Here is a 19,554-nt window from a genome sequence, read left to right on the forward strand (position 1 = left end):
CTGTTGCTGAGCCAACATCTGTGGCAAAATCACTTTCCTTAGGTGAACCTTGCTCATTATAATACACACATCTCCATCCTAAAGTTACCCACTTCCAAGGTACGACCACCCCTCACTGACCGTGCACTTTATATTTTTAATCCGCTATATCTTTAAATGAGAAGTGAATTTTACACCAATCAGTAATAAAAGAATTTATGACTAGAGTCACTTGAGCTCCACCTGAGATTAAAGAAAAGTATAAAAGTGAATGAGAGAGGGGAGGAGATAGGGAAGAGTCCATTATAACTTCTGGGATCAGTCGATGGGCTGAACCTGTCTTCTCCCTCACAGTGGCTGCCTATTGCATAAGAACTTACATGCTCTAAATAAGTAACACTAGCTGTTATTAGTGATTATTGTCTGGTTGTGTATTGCTTCAAGCTTGCTTTTACTAACAGTGCCTATCACTGGCAATCACGAACCTTAACTTGACATGATAATAATAACAAAGAGTATAATCCCGTAAACTGTTAGTCTTTCGTGAGTGCTAGCAATTGTCATCAGTGGGTAACATAAAGTGAGAAGACCTGCTGAGGGGCCCTCCTTATGCTGTTGGCACATTTCCCTGAACAAGTCAGTCGAATCACTCTCCAACCCAGCACGACTGTTCAGTGAAGGGTCCCTATAATGGAACGCTGACAGACTGGTCAGGCACAGGGATCTCAGCTTTCCTGGGGTGCTGATAAACAGACCAAACACTAGGGGTTGAGAAAATCTCCCCCTTTCACATGACAGCTGGAGTGAATGAAATTGAGTAATTAATATCGTAAGACTGTTAGAAAGAACTAGGAGAAGTGATGGTGTAATAAGTCTAGTGGTAAATCAGTTCTGGTTATTCCCTATCTGGTTGCTGAGTTCTTGCTGCCCACGAGGGATACATCAACTGCCCTTAATTGTTGGTCTTTGTAGTACTTTTCTTCCCATTAAAGGTATTGAAAATTAAGATTAGTGCAGCTTTGACATTTGAATTTTAGAACTATTGCAATGCGATTAACTTAAAAATGTGCTATTTCAGTTTTGTGCAGCTACCTTTTCATCTTTTGTAACATTGCATTCTGTGGATAAAGTTAAATTTACAAATACAACAGAACAAGGTAATGATCCATAAGAACAAAACTGTGGATAAAGAAACTTTTCTTTGTGTATTCAGAATCTAATTACTGACATAATAAACCAGAATTCTATAAACTCAGCATCTGAGTTGCTTGTATAAATTGCAGAAATTAGTATGTAAGCAGATATTAAAAGGAAATCTTTGAAAGATTCAAGTTCTAATGAAATCTGCTGTATAGGAAATTGCTTCAGAGTGAGAACAATGCTGAATAGAAGCTAGAAATTATAGTAATTTTATTATTTGATCTATAACTACAAGTTGTTTTTAAGGAAATGGATTTATGAGTAGAGATTTTTTTTTACTAGAAAGGATCATGAGATCAATAGAGATCTGCATGTAAAAATGGAAGTTTACATGTTGTAGCCACAACTGACTGTGACATGGGTTTTGTTGTTGTTGAGAAAGTGACAGTTTTTCTTTCATAATTGCAGTTTTACAATTTGGGGGATTTCCCTACTCCCCCCAACCCCAGTCATCCAATGAGAACTTTTCTCTCTTGGAAACCTCTTGGCTTTTTTGGGGAAGAGACGATGTAGCCCTAGGCACTGTGCTTTGTGCTGTCATGTCAGTAATATTTAATGTTAAATTGACATTCAAATTAAAATGAAATCTTATTGATGCCACACAGTGACAGGCAGTAAGGCAAAACACAGCTGTCTAGTAAAAGTAACAGGCTGCAACTTTAAATAAGGAGTACTGCAATACAGCTTCTGAATAACAAACAGAATCCCTGCAGTGTCTAACCACTCCCCTATTGCACTCCTGACACAAGAGGAATTTTAACCCTGACTGTTTTCACTCATCTTGTGGAGAACTGAACTTACTCTTACTTGTGTCAGAAGTGCTTCCTTGCTACTGTTTGTTTAATCCTCATTCTTTGAACAGTCTCACTTTTCTTTGTTATTGAAAAAGCAAAAGCAGTCCCTCCACACTTCATCAGACATGTCATATACAAATGTTTTGTGATGCTCCGAGTACTGCGTAATGATAACTCCTCCATGGTCTGTATGGAGTTGTACAGATTGCAGAGTACTCAGCACTGTATTGTACTTCCACAGTGATCGCTCTTAAGTTCTCTGAACTTATACAGTAATTTTACTTGTGTGTCATTTGGTGCACGTAGATGTCAATGAAAAATTACTTTTCCACATTTTTTGTTTGCCAGTAGCTGTGTCATTGCAAGTTCCTTGCACTGGCAGACACCTCAGATAGCATGAAGTTGATCTCAGTCCTTATCCAGACATCCACTCTTCTAGGAGCAGATATCTAGCTCTCTGTGGCAATTTCATGGTTCCCCAATCCTATAGAGGTTATAATAGAAGCAAAAGTTTCGCTTACCTGCAGAATAACCCTTGGAGTCCATTGTAATGAGTAAGTGAAACAATCCATCTAGGAATACTGTTAGATAATATCTGTAGAAATGTGCCTGGCTGCACTGGACATTCAGCAGAATGTTCTGCCTCACAGCAGACTCCTGTGTGTTTCAGAAACCTGCAGATTTAACTTTCTGAAGGCCTTTTACTTACTTATTCCTCATTTGCTGCTACAGGTTAAAAATTAAGTTCCATGTTAGTTCCTCAACTTTGTCTTTTATTTGTATCCTCCATTTCCCTAAGATATGAAATTAGATGTTTTTCTGCACTTCTGTGCTAAGATGGAAATAATGGCTGGAAAAATTCTCACTAAGGATTTGGTTTTTCGAGAGCGAATGTTATGTAGACTTAGGTCTTAATGTTAACTTGCACCAATTTTGAATCCATGACCATTTCTTTCACTGGAAGCAGAATTCTGCATGGCTATCTTTTCTGCCAGAAGAGTGGACAAGATTCAGGCCCTTGAGCTGTGCTCAGCTCCATAGAACTTGCATCAAATTCTGTCAAACGTTGCTGAAAGAAAAGAAGTTTAGGATTCTACATGGATGGGTTTTGGGGTTTTTTTTTAAATACAGGTTTAATATTTTAATTTGCATTTTTTGTCCTCTCTATCATGAATAGTTGGCAGTTGTACAGTAGTCTTTGGTCTCCAGATGTACTTTTGAGTTTTAAGAAAAGAAATTTTGAAAGACATTTCTCAGACATGATACATTCATGTCTGATCTGGCATTCAGAGTATTCTGTTATTGCTAAAGACTTAGCTATAATTTTCCATTTAAGTTCTGTGTTATAAACATTCTCTACCCCTACACATTTCAAGGGATAGTGAAAATAAGTGCATGGAAGAACATGAATGTGAATTAGCATCATCTAAATTTATATAAATGGTTTAAACCTGGAAATTAATTGATGAGAATCCTGAACTGAAAATTAATTTAGTTCATATCCTATTCTAAAGTAATTGAAAATGTTATGTCAGTGAAAACAGTGTTCTGAAACTGCAAACTCAGTTTATTCCAGCACACAAACAGACTCAAGTTCAGAAAAACAGTGGCTTTGCCTCAGGCTATACAGTGTCAGTTGAGCAGAACAATCCAGTGATGAAAAGAAGCTCCTGCAATTTCCTTTCAGTAACTAATTGGTCTAAGAGATCTGTTGCAAAGAGAACCTTCACACACTGCAATAAAAATGTAAGACAAAATTTCATGACAATAAGCAAAAGGCAAAAAATCATTAATGAGTATGTATTAACCTATATGTATATATATTCACAGGTCATTTTAAAGAGCAGTACAGTTATATGACTAACCCCAAATTAATGTAAGTTGCATTCCATGCATAGGAAAAACTACTGTAAAAGAAAGTCAAATTTGCAAAATTGCAAAATAAAAGTTTTATAAATGCCAGAAGTAAGGATTGTTTTATATTTTTAAAAAGGTCTAGTTCTATGGGGCCATTATAGACTTTGCAATTATATGTGTGTGTAGTTGAATTTATGCAGTTTCAGCTGGGATTTGTTCCAAAAGTTTGCCCATTTTCTCTGCTTTTCACAAAAAGACTCCTGTTGGTTTGCAGTGAATCATTTCCTCCTTTTCCATGTTTTACATGAGTAGACAATAGTGTTACTGACAATTTCTTTCCACTGCTGTAAGTATCAGAAATTTCCCACAAGCAAAAAAAATCCTGTCAGAAAGCTTAGGACACTTGAGCAGAGCTGCCACTACCTTATTGTTCTTTACCCCTGGCCTTCTCATCTACTTTGGCCTCATGTTGGATGAAAACACAATTATTTCCAATTTAGGATTATTAGCTCAACCCTCTCTGTTTTGGGAAAGAGAAGCTAGAGCTAATGAGTATGAGACAAGGGCAACAATTGTCATTATTATCCAACTAATTATCTTCTTCATAAGCAGTTCTTTATGTCTGCACTTAGAAACTAAGATGATGGACTAATCTTCCTTATAAGCTCCTTCTTGCTGCAGTTAAAATGTAAGATCTTTTGAGTACCTTGTTGATTTGCTAACTGTTAAATTTATGAAATTATAAACTATAACAATCTAACTATAAAATCTGAGCAACACAAATCTAAAGATATGACTCTGTTCCATATTCTCATACTGTTATACTAAAGTAAAATCTTATGTAGGGTTTGTGCTTTGTTTTAATGTTAGACATTTCAGGTCATTTGTGTATGCCCTTGAGATCAATGTTTGATCATAGCTTTCTTCTGACAGATTTTTTTCACTTTTTGAAAAATGTTGAAATGTCATCTTTTAAAGCATTCACATAAAATAAATTAGATAACTATTTAACTATTTTTTAAGTGTTGAATTTACATAGACTTTCTGAAAACATGAATTTTAAGAGGGAATTGTTTACATTTCTACAGATCAGACTTGTTGCGCTAGAATCTGGTAACTTTTTATAACTAGATATTAGCAATAAACAGAACAGATTTTTCAGTCATCAAATTTCTGTTTCTGATTGTTTAAAACTGTATGAAAGTTGTCTGATCATAAATTAAGATTATTTCTTCAAATGTGCATAATATTAAAATCACCCTGCTAAGCTATGTGTATGTGATACATGAGCAGAATACATGTAGAAAGCAGACTGTTCCGAAGATAAAGATGAATACTGTAAACCTGTTTATTTCTATTCCTTCCCCTTCCATAAATTTTCTATGTGGAGAAAGTTGCTTAAGACAGAATGATGAAAGGTAGACAGATTTATGTATTTCTCATTATCAAAGCTGTTCACCACAGTGTATTTAGAACTTGGATTTCAGAAGTGCTGCGCATCGGTACCATTAGCCAGAATACCAGGTGCTGTGTTTAAGTTGTTTCCCTGTCAGCGTGTGAAAGCATGAGCGCAACTGCAGGTGGTGGGGATTTTTAGCTTTCAGTCCTGTCTGTGCCATACTGTTTTTTTATAAGCTTGTACAAGTCTTCTCCCATGTTTCAATCAGTGATTTATGTTCATGCTGACTCTGTTACTTAGAGTGAGTATTCTAGAAAAGACTGTGAGGACATGAATACATTTGTAATCTGAACTGTTTGGTAGATGTTAAGCCAAAGTACCTTTCACTAAATAACACAAGGAAAAAGAAGTACGGTTTCATAGTACTGCTTTTTCTTTTCCTCCTGTCCCTTCCCTGCTCCTCTCTCCCCAACTCAAAAAAAAAAAAAAAAAGGATCAGAGCAGTGCTCATCTTGCAAGTAACCTACAGAATATTTTTAAATACTGACTGTAGCCATCCTTTCCTCACTGTTTCTAAAGGGAGCTTAGACAGGGAGCATTCTTGAAGATAATCTCTCTATAAACACATTAAGTTAGGGTTCTTAAACTCACATGGAATCTCAGCTTTAACCCCTGCTTCTCTTCTATTGAGTATAAATGATAATAATTCATTTGTTTGCTGATTGCAAAGATTACGAGTATGGTTTCTATATATGCTCAGTAATCATCTTGATACAGGCACATGTATTTGCATACATATCTTTTGCAAGTATTGGTAGATATAAACCAAACTGTATTTCAATAAAATAATCACACACAAAACCTTTCTTCTACTACCTGTTCTATGCATTTATCCAGCTTCTTAATTATTTTTTTTTTCCTTTTGTATATGTAGATGTTAAAGCTGAAAAGGGGTGAAAGGAAATTATAGATAGGACATACGGACACAAAGAATCTGTTTTGAAGTTGGCAGCCTTAAAACTTTTTATAGTAAACTTATTACAGAAGAAAATTACAGAAAACAGTTCTTTTTCATTTTATGTTCAAAAGACTTGCAACTGACAATATGTATTAACATCACTATTTTACTTGTATTACATTTTCTTGCATGTTGCTTATGTCAACAAAAATGCTGAAACTCCTAGCGGAAAATATTGTGCATTGATTGACTTGTCTTACTGGTATAGTCAAACATAAATTGCTAGTAGATTGTGAAGCTTTTGAGAAATTGAAAGTGTATGTCTCAGTTTCCATAGGATACAAAGCAGCAGGTATCATTACGTACTATGAACTCGTTCTGCTGTACCAGCATGTAGAAATATATGGGTTTATTTGAAAAATATGTCTCCTTTGGTCTCTTTCAGATGATCTGTGTTAGAATGTAAAATATTCAATCACCAAGACATAAAAATATTTCAGCCCTCCTCAAGAAAACTTTACAGATCCTAGAGAAACGTCTGGAGCCGATTTTGTCCCAGTGCACACAGTCTCTGCTCATTTGTCATCCTAGACTCTTTGAAAGTTCCTGCAAGTTTCTGATACTTCACTATATCCACATTATCCAAGCACTTTTCTGTTTACAGAGTTTTCTGTCATTCTAATTAGGTAGAGATTTTGTAGTTGGTGCATTTTCGAGTACATAATATAGACTTTTTTTCTCTACAACTGTAGGTTTCAATAGCACATAAATGGTTCCAAGATGGAATGAAAATGCCAGGAACTCTCATTTAGAATTGAATTGATTTAATTAAATCGATTATGTTACGGATGTTTAAGATGCAACAACTGCAGGATGAGTATTTGTTGACATTTACATGCATTTAGAAACCCATTATAGACTCTGAACATTAACTCAAGTACCATTTCATGCTTATAATTACTCTTTGGTAGTTCAAAAACAATTCTGTGTAAAACATAGATTATATTTATGAGTCTAAATTACTTGAGATTTAAGTAACACTAACAGAGTTCTTGATGTTCCCAATGTTTTTCACATTACCTTATTTTTTAATATTAAAATACCTATTAATATTCGCATGTATGTACTGAAGTAGGACTTATATATGCATATGCACTTGTTTTGGACTCATCCCAAAATATCTTACCACACCACTTTTAGAAGCTAAAGATACATTATACATAATTTATGGACTCTGTCTTCCATGGCAAGTAAAATGAAAAGCCAACATTACCTTTTGGCTGAACAGTGCCCAGCCTGTCTGTACATGTGGCATAGAAAGTAATACAATTATGAGAGACTATTATTAAACACTCATTGGAGCCCCATGGGGTGTGCTTTTAATCCTTTAGAGCTAAATATATGAGCTGCAAAAATTTTTTTACATTCAGAATAATTAACCCCTCATGGCTTGTCTTGTAACATTTTTATGGGGATTAGTGGTATTGTTTTGATAATATTTCCCCATCTGTAAAAAGACAGTAATATTAATATAAAATTCTGGCTATAAATATACTCATCTAAGCTGAGATCATTGATAATGTTGACCAATGTGCTGTATATTATGCTTTCAGGACCTGTTCTTTAGATTAGACGTCTAAAGTTTTGCAAATACCCCAGCTCGTATTTCTTTTAAAATGTCTTTACAGTTTTGTCTGGTATGCTGTCTATTTATAGTGCATACTATGGGCTGACAAGTCCACAGAAGTTGCAACACATGCTTTTTTGAATTTATAAGAAGAAGTTCCCTCTGTTGTTGTTGTTATTGTTGTTATTTAATTATTATTTATTATTATTATTTATTATTATTATTTTAGAGTTTGGTGGCTACAGTGTTCCTTTACTTGGTGGTTACAGTGTTTTGGGGTCATATCTGAGGCCAAGGTTCCAGGATAATTAAAAATTAATCTATGCAGCATCAAAACACCCAGTGGTGCAAATCTGATCTGAATCTGGCACGAACCCATGATTGAATTCCTATAAAATTAACAAGAGCGTACAGAGAGAAACTTATGAACATTTTGTGATTTATGCTAATTTTACATATGGCTTGGCATAAAGTTAGAATGGCATCGACAAACAATAATTAATCCAACATAGAGTTTGTAAATAAAGTTAACCTGTCAAAACCTGTTTGACAAATTTGCACCATGGGACCGCAGTATTAAGGGCTGTGATGTTACATTTATTTTAGTGTCAATTCAATTATTTCCTCTCTTTTAAAACTGTTTTCTTCTCTCTCCATGGGTGAAGTTTTAATTGCCATGGTATACTTTGTGCTAGAGCATGAAGAAGTTTTACTAAACCGGAAAGAAAAGAAGGAAGGAATAAAGCCCTGCAGCCCGATTTCCTGGGTCTTTGTAGGGGACCTAAATTCTGGTCCCTAATAACAGTGTGCTTAGATGTTCTGAGACAGATGCAATGTTAACATGACTCAGCATTCCTTTGTGTAGAAAGTAAAATTCGAATGAGTACTATAGCTTGCTTTATTGCTTTTGTCCACTTTCTAGACCAGGAATTCATAACATTTTTATTCTCTTACTCTTTATAGAAATCTTAGGTTTGCACTCAAGCTTAGAGTTTCCAAATATGAAGGTTAGAATAGGATCAAATACCTGATGTTTGGTAATGCATACCTTTTAGATGGTTGCTTTTTTGTGTGTCTGGCTTTAGGAGAATAATTATTTCAAAATACCTTTTGTGTACTTCCAGAAATAAGAGTTAGAAATTACTCATTTTATATTACTTATTTTTCATATAGCCACTGTATGTTTAAATGGAGTGTAACTACATATAAAAATACATACAAAGTAAGTAAACCATAATCTTTGTTTCAAAATAGGTGAAGAGAACATTTGCAGATATCTCACAGATTCTGTTAGAAGTACACTGTACCATATAAATCAATGAGAACTTCCCTCAGGGACACAAAATTATCACTTGCTTCTTCTACCTTCATATTGAAGACAGGTTTTGGAGGGTACAAACTTCAAGCTGAACTGAAAGGTGTGATCCACGCAAGCACTTAGCATACTCCACCCTCTAATGGACAAAAGCTACTTTAGTTGCAGATAGTGTGGACATCATGTCCTCAGCATCGTTGAGATTTGCTTCTGCTGTACTGCAGTACTTACTAATGTAGAAAGAACCACAGTACCTATCTTAATTAAATTGAGTTGAAAGAAGTTGTAATGAATAGTCTACATACATTATAGACATGTCAGTAATTTTTACTGTGACAACTGGTATTTCTACATTCCTGATTATTTCTATCAAATATGAGAGAACAAATCATGTTGGATAAATAATGTCAGAAAATTACAGCCAATCACTGGGATGTATTCTGGCTGTTTTGGTTTTATTTTAACTGGCTTTTATCCATTCCTTGTTCTGATAATCCTATAATGAAACTCAGGAATAAGCTAATTGACAGCAGCTTGCCAGTACAATAATCTTTCTCAGCAGTGAGAATATTGGCAGGGTTTCTCTGACTGCTGGTTCATTTCAATGTCAAGTACACTGGACTACTGTGATTTTATGGAGCTCATGACCATATTTCCCCCCTGTGAAAGTTCACAGCTTCTGCTTTAACACTGAATTTCTGTTGCAACATTTCAAAAATGAGATTTCACAGCAATATGGTATTTTAAGACAAATTACACCAGATGCACAAGAGCATCAGGGAAAAAGGGAATAGAAAGTTGTATTTGTATTTTTTGTGTATGATATGAAGGGGAAAAAGTTGGATAAGAAGAGCTGGGAATGCAGCTAGCCTACAAAGACTCAGGGCAAGATCCTGCTATATTTGCACACAATTAGCAACACCTACTTGCATGTGAAATGCCCCAATTTTTAGTATTCCTACTGGCAAACAGAGGGAGTCTTGCTGGTGGAAAAGTGTACTGAATATGTGGCCGCAAATTATGTAGTGTCATTCTTACATTTTTTGTAAAGTATTCAAAGTGGCATTTTAAAAATTTTGCATAAAAGCCAGCAAATAGTTTCTTGGATGTCCTTGCAGAGAATATTATAATTTTTTCAAATTAAAAAATCAATAATACTCTTCATTTTGTCATACTGAGTGTTTGTACCTGATGGGTTGGTTTTTTTTCTAGGCATAATATTGTGCAAGCAAACCTAAAGATTGTGACTACCACTGGACTTTTCCTGAATTATCAAAAATTAGAAGAAATCAAAATCAATATTAATTTCCTAATGTGTATCTAAATAGTCTAAATAAAACAGCAAATACTGAAGGTTTTAAAATCTCAAAGATATTTAAATTTAGGGTTTACATTTTTGCTTCCTGTTATTTTTTTTTTCTGTATTGTGTTTGAAATAGGAAATCTGATAGTTATACCCAAGACAGTGGGTGATTATGTTCTCTACCATCAGCTTATCTAACACTTTACCCCAAATAAATATTTGATTGGAGTTTAAAATATACTGACAGAAAATTTTAACTCATCTACTGATATTAATGCTCCCACAGAGCCTCAGAAATAAGATTTAAAGGAGCAGTATATTTCTGTAAGGGACTTCCATGTCCTCTGACACCTTCACAGGCTGAGAAATTCCTGTATGTATTGCTGCATATTCAGACACAGTCTCTTTACCAGAGTTGGGTTTTTTTATTCATAATTTGCAGAGGTATTTTGTTGTTTACATATACAGAATTACAGTTCAGCAAGTATTTGTAGAGTATGAGACTCTTTCAAAGGCAGGCAGTTCACCTTGAGACAGTGCTGTTGACAGGTGAAAAAGTCTTTCCACATTTGGCGAATGATGACTGAAGAACTGTAAAAGTATGTTAGATTTAGAGAAACTTCATCTACATTTGTAATATTTGTTAAAAAAAACTAAACAGGCAAAATCATTAAGTTTCATATGATTGATGTAGACCATTCAGAGGTGGAGGAGGAGAAGAACCAATAAGTAATTAACTAATTTATTGTCTTGTTATTGCAACATTAATTGAATTTTATGTTTTTTACATACTTCCAGTCAATCATTATTTATTAATTGATTGATTTATTAGTATGTTATTTCTTTATGAACATGCACCTACACAAAATTTTGTAATAAATATCAGTATATTTTAACGTGGTTGCTATGATACAGACATGCATATATTTAGCAATATATGTAATTTGAAAACCATGTTAGTCAAAATAATGCCAAAGATTAGTAAATCATTTTACAGGTTGGTTATTTTAGACTTACACAAAACCCAGCAATTTTTATGTTGTTTTTTGTTTCTTTGTTTGTTTTCTCCTAAATGCCAGATCTCAATCTTCATTTTTAATTAATTTCTGTCTTCAGAAAAATTGGGTTTAAAATGAAGTCTTTCTGTAAGAGCCTGAGTAAGTTATTTTCTTAATAAGTAATATCAATATTTCTTATTAATTTCTTTTTATCAGATTATATTTATTTCAATTATAGTATTCTAATGTAGTAGTAAAGTGAATTTCAACATGTGATCTCTGGGGCCTCATGGATTTCTGTCATAGTCTGCAAATGCAATCATGAAAAACATGTTTCTATTCAACAAGATAGACTTTTATAGTAGTTTAGCTCACTTTGGAGAATTCGTAGCAGTCTTCAAAGGAAAGGAGGTGGAAAACCGCTATGTTAGTGGGTACTTGAAGGTATATGTGACTTACAGTAATGATGTGAACTATTAATAAAGAAAAAACAAAAGTCTTTTGTGCTACTCAGTGCTATTTCAAAGCAAGAACAGAGAAGGTGTGGACAGGCTATAGTAGGCTTCTGGCAAACTTCTAATGCTTGTGGTAGGATCTCTTTAACTCTTCACTTCAGTGAGGTTTCAGTAGTCCGTAGGGATTATTATTACAGATAAGGAGAAAATGGAATAGTGTATCTGACATGTATACTGTGCAAACAGATTGTAACCAGATAAACATACTGAAGGTGGTTTTGCATCATTCAGGAGCCCTTGTTCTGGTGAATGAGATCTTGTGCCTTTCTACATCATCCTACAGAAGAAGCAGTACAAAAAGGAGAAAAGAAATAAGATTCTCTGACATTGCATCTTACATACTTACACGCTTCTGCAAAACTGAATGCTAAGTGGAATACATGAAGTAATAGCAAGTCAGAACAATAATTTTATCTCAGTCTTGACATCTTCTGTAGTGAAGATGGCTGTATAGCAGACTAGAAGGGCTTGTTTGTCCAAAATTTGTTTCATTTCACCCAAATTTATTTGTCGGTCTTATAAAAGATACTACTGCTCCCTGGCAACCTTTTCTTCTTTATGTGGTGATAGGTAGTAGAGAATCAATTTTTTGTGGTAGCTTTCTGACTATGTATCACTGTTATGGAAAGTCTATCTTACCATGAACAAACAGATTTGTCTGTCATTCACATGCTACTGCCAGTGATAACCAAATGTTGCACCTGCTAAAGAATGGGAAAGTATCCGAAAGCAGGTGGCAGAGAAATAGTGTTAGGCTGCCTCATGCTGTCAAATCAGCATTAAAATATCACATAATCTATCAAACAGCATAAATTTTTCAGGTTTAAAATACATGTATTTGTATGTTTAATGGGAGATTAAAATAATGATATATAGCTATTTCTTGTGAAGTTCAGCTCATTTGAATGACCTGATCATCTTGGCTCTTTTTACAGTGAATGAAGAGAAATGGACATTTTTTTAATTTCACAGTTCATCAAATCTATTTTTCGTATCTACATTAGGTTGAGATTAATCATACCCCATGAGTTACTATTAACTCTAAAAGATAACTGGTTTCATATAATTGATCCTGAGAGCTAGTTAATATGAATGCTACCCCTTTTTTCTGGAAACTGAGTGTGTTCGCTTGTTTCTTTTTCGGGTCAGCAAAGGGAAGTTGCAGGGTTATGCAAATATTCACACATGGAAACAATCTTTTACAAAAGAATAATGATAAATCACTATAATAGATTTGTACTATGTGTGATTATAGATACTTCTGACACGTAAGTTACACAGTAGACTAAATGTTGTCAGGGCATGAGCCATGAGCATAGGAAAGTGGTTATCTAGATTGCTGAAATGTGAGGGTAAATGCTAGCGTGCTCCTAGCTTGGGTTGTCTAGCAGTCTCCCTAACAATCTCAGGTGTAACACAGTAGACAGTGTGAGCTAAATTCCCTTGAACTGGCTTGTAGACAGCCATGCTCTTTTGAAGGGTGATTGAAGTGCATGGCTGTAGTGAGAGCATTCTCATAGGTCTTTGGGCTTGATCTTTTTTAAGATACTAGCACAGATAGAGATGCAGTGTCTATGTGATGGAAGAACAGTTTTGAGTTTTTTTTCTTTTTCTTGGGGGATGGGGTGGGGGAAAGAGGGAGACACATTCCTTTTACCTAAGTCTGGATACTTCAGATCCTGATGTCTGATTCTCTCCTAGTTGGTGAAGGACCTCATAGAGTCATAGAATGGTTTGGGTTGGAAGGGAGCTTAAAGATTATCTAGTTCCAACCCCCTTGCCATGGGCAGGAGCACCATCCGCTAGACCAGGCTGCTCAAAGCCCCATCCAGCCTTCCAAACTGGCCTTGAACGCTGCCAGGAATGGGACATCTACAACTTCTCTGGGCAACCTCATGTAGAGAATGAGCTGAAAACAGCAAACTGAAGGGAAGACCAGCCACCTTATTCAGAACCACTTAATGAAGTTGTTCAGTAAAATAAGAACAGCAAAATGGAATCCATTTGTAGAGTCACAATTACTTTCTTGGGGTGGGAATATGACAGCAATAAAGGATTCTTCAATCCACAAAGAAGAATCTGGACTTGAGAAAGATGAATTTGGAACCACTCTTTTTATTGCTTCAAGAACTGGACCTCAAGCCAAAAGGAGTGCATATTTACATTTTAGCCATGTTATATGGAAAAAGTGCAGAGAGGAAAGTGTAAAATATGGAAGGACTTTTAACTGCTCAGGCTGATCTTAAGGTCGTTTCCAACATAACTATTCTATGACTAGAACTGCTCTTTCCAAGGAGCAGAGGGGGTGCTGTTTACCCCATTCAGCATGTTAATAGGCTATAAAGGGCAATGATAATAGAAAATGAGTGTAGGAGTATTTCTTCATTTCAGCAGAGAAGAAACTGAAGCCATGCTATCTTGACACTAGGATGGATGAAATAATGTTTGCATTTTTCTTCCTGAGTTACCACAGGGTCTGTTGAGTTCAATATGGAGATTAGATGAGGAAGTGAAGCTCGCACTTAGTGGCAAATACAGGGTCAAGAGTTCCTTTCTCTGAATAAAAAAAAAAAGGAAGACTAGAAGTTTTACAAATTAATAAATTGCTCCCTAATATCTTTTAGAATAGTGTAGATAATATGCTTTCTTCAATAAACTAGTGCCATAATCAAGTATCTAATGAATAATTAGCACTTGGTGTTTCCATTTCTGATTTACCCAAATTATATCTAATATATCTATGGTCACCGTGGATACATCTGATCTAAATGAATCATGGGAATATAATTTGCATCAAGATCAGATTCATTGGCATTTTATTTAACATTTTATATATCTTTTTTTCTTTTCTTCATATTTCTGTTTGCAGGTTTTGACCTAGTGAAGTGTGAAGATCCTGGCATACCAAATTATGGCTACAAGATCCGAGATGAAGGCCATTTTATAGACACTGTCATTTTATACAGCTGTAATCCTGGCTATACAATGCATGGTAGTAGCATTATGACCTGCTTAAGTGGAGATCGAAGAGTTTGGGACAAACCTTTGCCTACTTGCATAGGTAATATGGGTTGCGGCAATGAAAGATTTTGGTTTGGTGTTTCAAGAAAAAAACCCAACAAATACTCTGTCTTTCTATACTTCATACTATGATAATGGTGTAAATATATTTTAAAGTAAAGACTTAATGTGGACATCCAAGTATAACTTATGTGAAACAGATGGCTGGCCATTAATGGCTACAAAATGCAAGGAAACACATCTTTCCACAGGGCAGCTTTGATGCAAGACTGCTGCTTTGGTTCTGATGATATCCTGGGTCATTGAGTCTGATATGCTATTACAGGCAGTGGTATTGTCAAACAGTTCACGAGCTAAGCAAACCCCATGATAAATAAACTAAAGATTTTTTAATAATTTTTTTTACTTTACCTGTTTTCATCAGAAGTCACTGATTTCTAATTTTCATCCCACACCAGTGAATTGTTTAATCTGTGTGCTCTTGAGCCACTATGGGCATGATAGGATACCCCATCTGTCAGTCTTGAGGTACACCTTTTCTCTAAATATCACACGTCTTCAAGTACCTAAAACTGCTTCATTACCAACCAACATAAATGTTAAATAGAGAAGAACTAGGTAAGGATTGTAAAATAACTGCACATGAGTATAGCTGTTGCCTATTGTACCTTTGCAAGGCAGTTTCTCTCCTCCAGTGTTTCTTTCCAGTCCAGCAATTAGCAGTGATTTTTTGTCACTTTCTGAGTTCAAGTTTCAGATGTTCTCATGAGGCCTTGGGAAAGTCTTTCTTTCTATGCATCTTCTGATGCTTAGTGTTTGTCTCTGCTGCCTGCTGTGGGCAGGCCACTAACTGCTTTCAGAATTTACCTGTAGGATCCTTGCTTGTTGCCTGTCTCCCATATTGGGTATTACATTCTCCGTTCCAACAGCAGCTTCCTGCTGAACACATTCACGGATTTAAAAAGGAGCAAGTTCCCTTCCTTTCAAAAGTTGAGCTTACCCAGAGGGTAAATGCCAGCAAAACATCAGTGAACAGCATTTCTGCTGTCTTAGTAGAACTCGTGATTCCAGAATTATATCTCTAAGTTTTCTCTTACGTTTTACAGGTCAAAACAACTCTTTCCAGTTTTGATTCGGGGACTTCTGTAGGGTCTTTAAACATTCAAGTCCTCAAGCTCTTTGGTTAATTGGCTAGCTTCATTTTCCTCTAAGTTTGCCCATTTATAGAGAAGAGCTATAATTAGTCCTACCTGTGCCTATCTCCCCATTTAATTTAAATGAAGTCATTACTCTAAGGTCATTTCCTGTAATATTTTCTTGTGCCTGTGTTCACTGCAACATAAGTATTTGAATCACTTCTAAAATACTTGTTGGTTTAAAGTCTGTTAGGTGAATAAATGCAGCCATCTACCTATTTCCTTAGTATGATGATTTGTCATCTAATCTCCTAATCTATATGTGAGATGCTCAAATCTCAATCATACAGTATTTAAAAAGAAATAAAAAATCATGTGTATTCCAGTCTGTCCTGGATGAAGATAGGAAATGCAGGATTAAGTGAATCTAAAGAAAAATACCATGTTTGCTCCTGAAGAACATCTTTTGTAACACTTCTCCAGCATACTTTTGACCAGTATGTATGTTTTTAAATGCTGACTATATAGTTTACTGGATCACTACTATGTAATGTTCCTTCTGCACCCATATCTCTACCTGCATTTCCAGTTTTCTTGATAGCAGTTTATGTTCAAGTGTCTATCTTCCACTTATGATTGCTACTCAATTATTGTTATTTTTGTTCTTACTATCATCATCATTATTATTGTTATTAGATTTTGTACCATGCCTCACTAGATTTAGTTTCTGTATTTTCTTGCTAAGCTTTTGGAATCACTTGTACCATCTTGAGGATCCCACTTCACCTCTAAGTAAAATCATGTCCTGATATAAATAGTCAATTTTCTTTTGATATCCTGAGACAGACTTCATTCTTGCCTTCTATGTGTTCAGCCACAAAGCTATCTTTCTGTATATCTTCATCTCTTTACACACCTTTTTATTTGCTGTCCTTTTTTTTTTATCTTTAAAGTCAAATTTGGGAATTGCATCAGTTTTGTATAAGCTTCCTCTTCCCCTTTCTCAACTTAAAACTCTTATGAAATGCTAATATATTTCCCCAAGAAATCAAATATTCACCGTTCTCTCTGAAAATTTTCTAAAGGGGAATCTTTCTAAAAAGCCTTTCACAAACAGACTTAAATTAATTAAATTATGTTCTTTTCTACTGTTCTGAGCACAGGAAAACTTGTCATGAAGAACTCTAAAAACTCAGCTAAGCATCTGCAGATCGTTTCATGCTTTTTTTTCCTGCTTCTGATGTTATCTGTATAATATTTTCTTTCTTCAGTTTTATTTTATGCTGTCACATTTTATCTCTTCCTATTTTTATTTGACAGGCTTTCTCGTCTTCCTTTTTCTTAAGTTGTCATGAACTTCCAAACATGACTTACTTTTTCAGTCATATTTTCTGAATACCCTCCTGTTTGTGGAGACCTATTCTTTTTCGCTTGTGTTCTAGATTACCATTTGGTATTTGCTGTTCTCTCCAGTGACATTTAAATTCATCATTGTCTTTACAATCGTTTCAGTCTCATTCACAAAAAGCTTTTAAGCCCATACATAAACATATTGCACATATTCTACACCTAGTCATTTTCAGCCATACACTGGTATATTGGTCAACATTAATCTTGATTTTCTATGTTCCTTAATGAACATGTTTTATATCCCTTAATGTTCCTTAAACCTTAATGAAGAAAGCCATTGAATTATTTTAATTCTTTCTCCAGAAGATTATAGAACTTTTTTTAATATAATAAAACTTTATCACTTTATCACTCACTTTATTAGTAGTAGTATATTTATACTTTATATAGTATATTCTTTGAGGTGATGATTTTACAGTGGATATTGAAAAATATTTATGCATATTGAAAAACTTTGAATTTTTTTGTTACAATCACTTGGAAAGTTTAGTTTTGATCTGCTCCTAATATGGATATTATCTTTTTTTTAACATATATGAGCTATATAATGCATCATCCCAAATTTTAATAATGAATTCTCTTTCTAAATGTCTTATATCTGTCAATTAGTTTCAGTTTAAATAATTTTGGCTTAATTAGGTTTCTTGAGTTATTTATACAACAATTGAGTTATTATACAGTACTGTATCAGTAATTTCTTCATCTGTAGTTAGCTATCACAGTGACTATTGCATTCTGAACTTCTATAATAAAAATTAGCTGAAATATTAGGCAAAGGTTATATTTGAAGAAATTATGTGCTAAAGCAGCTTTCTGCTGTTGCTCTCTAAATAATACGTAGTGTTTTGAGTGATCAAAACAACACTATTGTAAATCAGTCACTTTGTTTCCTTTTCAGATATCCTTCCTGGTAACAGTTTGGTTGTTAGTAGTAACTTGGTGCCATGTATAAGGGTTATTTTTTGTCAAGAGTGTTGCTGATAGATTGTTTGGTCCAAATGCCATGGTTCTGTCATCATCTATGTCTTATATTATGCTTGCTGTACAGCTGTGCTTGAAGAGTTCCCCATGGTAGTATTTGTTAATACTGCTACTTGTAAGGCAACACTGTAAATTAAGTAGGAATTCAGGTACATCACTTAACTGAAGAGTTATTGATTATAGAATCATAGAGTGGTTTGGCTCAGAAGTGACCTTAAAGGTCATCTAGTTCCAACCCGCCTGCCTTGGGCAGGGACACCTTCCATTAGACCTGGTTGTTCAAACCACCATCCAGTCTGGCCTTGAACACTTCCAGGGATGGGGCAGCCACGGCAGAAGGAAGTTGTCTTCCACACAATCGAGGAACCTCCTGGATTGCTTGTGTCGGGCCGTACCTTCACTCCAACAGATGTCAGGGTGGTTGAAATCCTCCATGAGAACAAGGGCCTGCAAGCCTGAGGCTGTTCCTATCTGCCTATAGAGCACTTCATCCACAGATTCCTCTTGATCAGGTGGTCTATAACAGATCCCCACAGTAATGTCCTCCGTAGCTGTTCTCCCTTTACCCTGACCCACAAACTCTCTGTCGACTGCTCACCCATCCCCAGACACAGTTCCATACTCTCCAGCCTCTCCTTAACATAAATAGCAACTCCCCCTCCCTGCCTGCCAGGCCTGTCTTTTCTAAAGAGCCTGTAACCTTCCATTCCAACACTCCAGTCATAGAAGCCATCCCACCATGTTTCTGTGATGCCTACTATATCATACCCCCGTAGTCATGCACACATCTCTAATTCCTCTTGTTTGTTCCCCATGCTACGGGCGTTTGTATAGAGGCATCTTAGCCAAGCTCCAAATGAAGCCTGCTCATTGGCTGGAGTGGCTGGAATATCTCTGCATCACTCCAAGCATTTATTGTAGGTGCTGGCAACTGACTGGGTGTGATGGGATGAAACAATGCCCCCCTTTGTTTTAAACAACACACTGCATACTTTCAAATCATGGATTTGTGATCTGCTCTTTCTGTGGGCATATGACATTTAAATTTTTAAATAAAGGAT

At 35.4% G+C, this 19,554-nt stretch overlaps 1 protein-coding gene across 1 annotated transcript in view; it reads left to right on the plus strand.

Moving 5' to 3' along the window:
* Nucleotides 1–19,554, plus strand: part of CSMD1 (CUB and Sushi multiple domains 1) — a gene marked incomplete at both ends in the record, with an annotated part of 1,184,444 nt that overhangs the window by 954,170 nt on the left and 210,720 nt on the right. The window contains one exon of the mRNA XM_080616376.1: nt 14,815–15,006. Within this exon, the coding sequence (XP_080472502.1) occupies nt 14,815–15,006 (192 nt within the window). The remainder of the gene's footprint in view (nt 1–14,814; nt 15,007–19,554) is intronic.

The sequence above is a fragment of the Psittacula echo genome (assembly GCF_963264785.1).
Source record: "Psittacula echo genome assembly, chromosome: 4".
Classification (NCBI taxonomy): Eukaryota; Metazoa; Chordata; class Aves; order Psittaciformes; family Psittacidae; genus Psittacula; species Psittacula echo.